This window comes from Brachyhypopomus gauderio, chromosome 2 (genome assembly GCF_052324685.1).
Source record: "Brachyhypopomus gauderio isolate BG-103 chromosome 2, BGAUD_0.2, whole genome shotgun sequence".
Taxonomy (NCBI): Eukaryota; Metazoa; Chordata; class Actinopteri; order Gymnotiformes; family Hypopomidae; genus Brachyhypopomus; species Brachyhypopomus gauderio.
In genome coordinates, this window is record NC_135212.1 from 28,777,545 (window position 1) to 28,784,098 (window position 6,554).

Genomic DNA, 6,554 nt, shown 5'->3' on the forward strand with positions numbered 1-6,554 from the left:
AAATAGGTATTTGAACACCTGCCAATCAGCAAAAATTCTGGCCCTCAAAGACCTATTAGTCTACCTCTAAAAAGTTAACCTCCACTCCACTTATTAATCTAAATCAGAAGCACCTGTTTGAGGTCATTAGTTGCATAAAGACACCTGTCCACTCCACACAATCAGTAATAGTCCAACTACTAACATGGCTAAGACCAAAGAGCTGTCAAAAGACACCAGATACAACATTGTAGACCTCCACAAGGCTGGAAAGAGCTACGGGACAATTGCCAAGCAGCTTGGTGAAAAAAGATCAACTGTTGGTGCAATTATTAGAAAATGGAAAAAGCTAAATATGACTGTCAGTCTCCCTTGGACTGGGGCTCCATGCAAGATCTCACGTGGCATAGCAATGATCCTAAGATAGGTGAGGAACCAGCCCAGAACTACACGGGAGGAACTGGTCAATGACCTGAAGAGAGCTGGCACCACTGTTTCTAAGGTTACTGTGGGTAATACACTAAGGGCGTACTCACACTAGGCTCTGCGATCCGGGCCCGGGCACGATTGCCTGCCGAAGCACGGTTCGTTTGGCTAGTGTGAGCGCTCCAACCGTGCCCGGGCCCGGATCAGTTAACCGTGCTCGGGCCCGCTTTGAAGAGGTGGGCCAGGGCACGATTCATGTGGACTCGGGCACGGTTCGCTTCTAGTGTGAGCGCTATCCGTGCCCGGGCCCGCTTGGTGCCTCGTGTGATTGGTTCATTTCGCTGGAACTCAAACATAACGTCAGTGATGCGACGCTCACGTTAAACAGTCATAGCGGCAAAGCGATTAGCAGACAATCGTTGTGTTAAATTATTGATAAATCTGTGCTTGCACCGTGTTTCTGCACTCCCAAAACGACTCCAAAAATACAATAAAAAGAGAATCATGAGCTCTATAGTGTTGTGCGAGCGCGCTTTTTTTCCAAATAAAGCGGCGTTGTGATGACGTAAGCGTGCTCGGGCCGGGTTGCTGAAGCGAGTGTGAGTGCAGGCCAGAGGGGGAGTGGGGAGGGGGGATAACCGGGCCCCAGCACGGATCCAGCAAACCGTGCCTAGTGTGAGTACGCCCTAAGATGTCATAGTTTAAAGTCATGCATGGCACAGAAGGTTCCACTGCTTAAATCAGCACATGTCCAGGCCCATCTTAAGTTTGACCATGACCATTTGGATGATTCAGAAGAGTCATGGGAGAAAGTTTTCTGGTCAGATGAGACCAAAATAGAACTTTTTGGTCTTAATTCCACTCGCCGTGTTTGGAGGACAAAGAATGTTGAGTACCATCCCAAAAACACCATACCTACTGTGAAGTATGGGGGTGGAAACATCATGCTTTGGGGGTGTTTTTGTGCACATGGTACAGGACGACTGCACTGTATTGAGGAGAGGATGACCGGGGCCATGTATTGTGAGATACCTCCTTCCCTCAGTTGGAGCATTGAAGATGGGTAATGGCTGGGTCTTTCAACATGACAATGACCCAAAGCACACAGCCAGGATAACCAACGAGTGGCTCCATAATAAGCATATCAAGGTTCTGGAGTGGCCTAGCCGGTCTCCAGACCTAAACCCTATAGAAAATCTTTGGCGGGAGCTCAAACTCCGTGTTTCTCAGCGACAGCCCAGAAACCTGACTGATCTGGAGAAGATCTGTGTGGGGGAACGGGCCAAAATCCCTGCTGCAATGTGTGCAAACCTGGTGAAAAACTACAGGAAACGTTTGACCTCTGTAATTGCAAACAAAGGCTACTGTACCAAATATTAACATTGATTTTTTCAAGTGTTTAAATACTTATTTGCAGCAGAAAAACAAAAAAATTATTTAAAAATCATACAATGTGATTTCCAGATATTTTTGTACATTATGTCTCTGAGTGCATATGCACCTAAGAAGAAAATTTCAGACATCTCCATGATTCAAATACTATTTCCTCACTGTAATTTAATTTTGTATCTGTTTCCATTTGTTGTTTGCCTTTATCATTATTGTTTTGTGTATTAGTGGTTCTATCCATCATCGCTGGTTCTACCAAGGCTAGTGACTTCAAGGCCAACTTTGTATTTTGAGTATTTTCACGCTATTCTAATTTCTCACCAGGCCTTCCTTTTTGATCACTAATAAAATATTCCACTACAGCATCACACAATCAGTGGTAAATAGAAGAGATGTGTTTGAAAAAGAGCACAAAAACAAACAGAAGAACTGATATTAAACAGACCATATTTAAGATATCAAATAGACCATACTCTCATAAGTATTTAAGCTATTAAACAGACCATATTCTCAGTATATAAGTATTTAATATATTAAATAGACTGTACTTTCATTACATAAGTAGTGTGTAGGTCTGTAGTGACTAGTCATATTTGATCTGTCACCCATGGCATGATCTCCGTGTCAGTGTTGATGCCTGATGCGGTGGTGTATTGCGAGTAGCAGAGAGGAGAACAGGCCTCCTGTTGCAGGATGTCAAACCCTTTGAAACACAGCCCAACACTTTGGCTCCAATGGTTAACGCATGAGCACAGAGACAAACACCCTAAACAGCTTAATCTTTGTTTATATTTCTCTCTGATAAATAACATGATAGGCACTGCAAACAAAAGAAGTTTGAAGGGATGGGAAGGGGCCTGTTAACTCTCTGAAATGTCTCTTTTCTGTTTGTTTGTAGACAGGGAACTAATCCAACATTTTGTAGCATGTTTTCAATTAATCTCACTTATTTTCTCTTTTTCTCTCTTCCTCTTCTCAGCTTCTGTGAGCGCCCACTTTGTCCCGACCGTGTGCAACGGGAGAGAGATCGTCGACTCCACTACTTCCTCTCTGTGACCCCACCTCCAACTGCTCTTTAGCGACTGTTAGCCAATCAGCACACATTGTGCTCCGCCCAGGAACTACGCCCATCTACAGTGTGTAGAAAGTGTGTATTATTATTAAATTATTTTCTAGGGCTTGTACATAACTGATATTGTTGTAGAGAAACAAAAGAACAAAAAAAAATTTCTAGAGTGATTTTGGAGACTTTTGTTTTTTGATAGCTTTATTATGTCTGTTGTAAACGACCATGAAATGTGAGCACGGTTATAATACAACAAATTTTTTGACCTAGGGAAATGGTGACTGATATAGTGGCAATGCCTGCAATACTGGACAAACCCTGGGCGTTTCCTTTTGTAGGCCTCATTGTAATAATCTATAATGTATGTATTTCTATGTTGTATATTTTGTACATAATCTTACTGATGGTTTTAGCAGCACAAGTTGACCGTGGTAGAGAGAGCGATGTATCTGTACAGAGGGTGTAGGTGCTGGGTGGACTGGGTGGACTCGACTACCGTCTCATTACAAGCACAGACTTGCTGTAGTAGGCGTTCATATCATCTGCTATTGCATACCATAAACTGCTTCTCACAAAGCACACACGTAGCCCAATCCCCCCACACACCTACCCCTACACCCCTACCCCACACTTTACACCGACGTCACGTATTTGTGATGGATGTAAAGACAAGGCAGGTGTGGGGGAAGTTGTGATCCATTGTTTAATGGCTCTTCGTGCCTTATCCTGTGTTCAGTTGTGTCATCTCAAAGCTTCCTCGAGACCCTGAGGCAAGGAGCAGATTGAGCTGTTTGAGATCTTTTTTACATCTAGGTATTTTTTACATTTCTACGTTCTGGTGTGCTTTGTGCTTTGGGATGAGGTGGGGGTTAATTTTATTTAACACATTGATCAATTTGTAGTCATGTCACTGGTTTAGGGCTTGTTCAGCTGTTCGTATATTTATCCATAGGCAGTTGTGATGTCTGATCAAGGCGGGTTATTTGGTTGTCAAGTGGAAATCATTTTAGGTTTTCCCATTTTTTTAATGGATTGACGCACACACAGTGTGGAACAGTGGCCCAGATACGTTACATCCATTATTTACTGTTGTGCCAGTGAACACATACCACTGCATGTCAACAAAGAGGATAAGAAAGTGTGTATGCACAGCAGAATGTACCCGGTTGTGTTTTATAATGGTTATGGAAACGGTAACTACCTGTTCAACAGGACAAATGGTTTTCTGATAGGACGGTTCAGAAACAAGCGAGTGAGTTGTTACTCAACTAGTCGTTCCTGCGTTTAGGCTCACATGGACGCACGTGGCTACACACGCACCGTTCCGCATCTCCCGCTGTAAATCCACGATGCTTTTACGATGCGCCCTAAATGCCACTCCGTGCCACGCGAGACGCTAAGGTGAGTGAAAGCCGGACCAGCGTGCAGACGGAGAAAGACAGTTAACATTTAAAGGGGAAGGAAGAGGAGGACGTGAGGAAGCGGAGACAGCAGTAGATTATTTCGAGCAGCGTCTGCCCTCTAAAGTCACACTGCACCTTTTCCTTCACCCCACGCTCAGCAGTGCACTGCAGTCTGGGGCCGCTTTGTGGAGAGCTTTTATATATCAGACTCCAAAAGTGTGCGGCTGACTGACTACCCCCCCTCCCCCAGTGGGTTGCTAGGGGACAGTGGTTCTCCACAGCCTCCTCAGGAATGCTTTTGAGCAGATGAGGCACAGGAGGAGAGCCAGAGTGAAGCTGCTTTATCTGAAGGGCTTAGAGAGGTGTTTCAGAAAGAGGAAGCCAACTGCAGGCTGTTCAGAGACAGCAATCAGAGCGTATCCACCCCCACCCCCACCCCCCCAGGTGGTGTTCAGCCCCTGCAGATACCCCCCGACAGGAGCAGGGGCTGAGAATTCTCCGTAAATTAGACTTGCACTGTAATCGGCGTGCTGGCATATTCCGCATGATTCTAAACAGATGTTTTTGGTTCATGTTTGATGATGGTTAGTCACAAGCAATGCTCCTCTCGTTGGCATGATCTGGAGATTTTTGGTAAAAGGTGTGTGGGGGGGGGGGGGGGGTGCTGTGTGGGGGTTAATATGATGCACTGGGGGGGCCTTCTGTTTATCTGTATGCTCCCAGTTTTAAAACAGTGTTTGAACAGTGTCCCGTAATGTTAACAATCTTGTTGTCTTGGACAACACTGAACTTTGAACTCTGGTTGAACACAAAGCAATAGATCAGTACCCATGATGCAGTGTGTGCAATAAGGACAAGACATCATAATAAATAATAACTTACTGCTGTTGTACTGCTGTGTTCGTGTTTCCATTTTGTTGTATATTTGGTGTAGAGGGATGTGAATGAGAAGTTTACGTTTACGGCATTTAGCAGATGCTCTTATCCAGAGCGACTTACAAAAGTGCTAAGTGTTTAGTCAGAATATGCATCTATCTAGTACAGGGGTGGCCAACCCGTCATAGACCAAGAGCCACTTTTCTTACTGTGTTACGGCAAAGAGCCACATCGTACATGGGCGAGTGTAATCTGTTGAGCGGGGGGGGGGGGGGGGGGTGGCGAGTGTAAATTATTAGCTGTGAAGACAGTCAAATGCGTGTTTTCCACTACGCCAGTTTAAAAAGTATTAGCGGCTCGCTAGGCTTGTAAACTAACCGCGCACCACGAAAATGTAGCAGTGTGTCGCCCTGTTTGTGCAGGTGAGCCCGCGGACCGGCTGGGGAGCCGCATGAAACCAGGCAAAGAGCCAGGGGTTGGCCACCCCTGATCTAGTATAAACAGGTTTAAGTCCAAACTACTCGAGCTCAAGCTCAAGCACTGCCATAAACAGTTGCCAGTGCTGATACCTAGAAAGAAGACAACAAAATATAAGATTAGAAGTATATTTCAGAGGAAAAAAAGACAAATGCACAAATCCACACATCCCATCCACACTCACCCGTGTCTCCCCAGGGTTAGGATTATCTCTCTGGCCTCAAGGAACAAAAGCTACATGGTCCATTTCTTCAGAAATCTCAGGCCAGTCTTTGCTCATGTGTTGAATTACTCTGCTGATGACCAATCAGGGGATGGCTGGGTTTCTAAAGAGGGCCAGGCATAGATTATGAGCAGGGAAATGGAAAGCAGTGGATTTTCCAGCCAGAATAATGCCATGGAAGTACAGAAGCCTTTGAAAAGCTTCTCTTTTATCAACCACACCACCTCTTCAGAGAAGAGCGGGGACAGGTGAGGGAGGGTGAGCGTGTGTGTGTGTGTGTGTGTGTGTGTGTGTGTGTGTGTGTGTGTGTGTGTGTGTGTGTGTGTGTGTGTGTGTGTGTGTGTGTGTGAGAATATTGCCATGACTCTGCTCTCGGCGGACTTCTAATGGCCCTGGTGCAAGGTTTTATGGGTAATAACAGCACAACTAAAAATTCTTGGGTTAAACACTAGCCCTGCCTTCAGCTGCTCCGCCCTTCAAACCTGAGAGAAGTGGAGCTGGGGGGGGGGTCGGTATATGAAAGGGGAGGCGTTACAGTAGGTGGGTAGATAGGTAGGTCAGAAGGAATTAGTGGAGAGGAGAAGAGAGGTGAGGAGAGAGACAGAAAAGGCGTAAGGGGGCCAGATAATGAAACATGGGTGGTAACTATTTTGGTGAAAACAGCCATCAGTGCAAATCGCATCCACCTCAGTGAGTCACCAGTGCAAGAACATGA

General features: G+C 45.4%; 1 protein-coding gene across 1 annotated transcript in view; it reads left to right on the forward strand.

The window, feature by feature from the left end:
- grm3 (glutamate receptor, metabotropic 3) overlaps nucleotides 1-5,142 on the forward strand; it is a 32,229-nt gene extending 27,087 nt beyond the window's left edge. Inside the window, 1 exon segment of the mRNA XM_076993396.1 lies at nucleotides 2,774-5,142. Within this exon segment, the coding sequence (XP_076849511.1) occupies nucleotides 2,774-2,850 (77 nt within the window). The 3' untranslated portion in view covers nucleotides 2,851-5,142.
- Nucleotides 5,143-6,554: the final 1,412 nt, after the last annotated feature.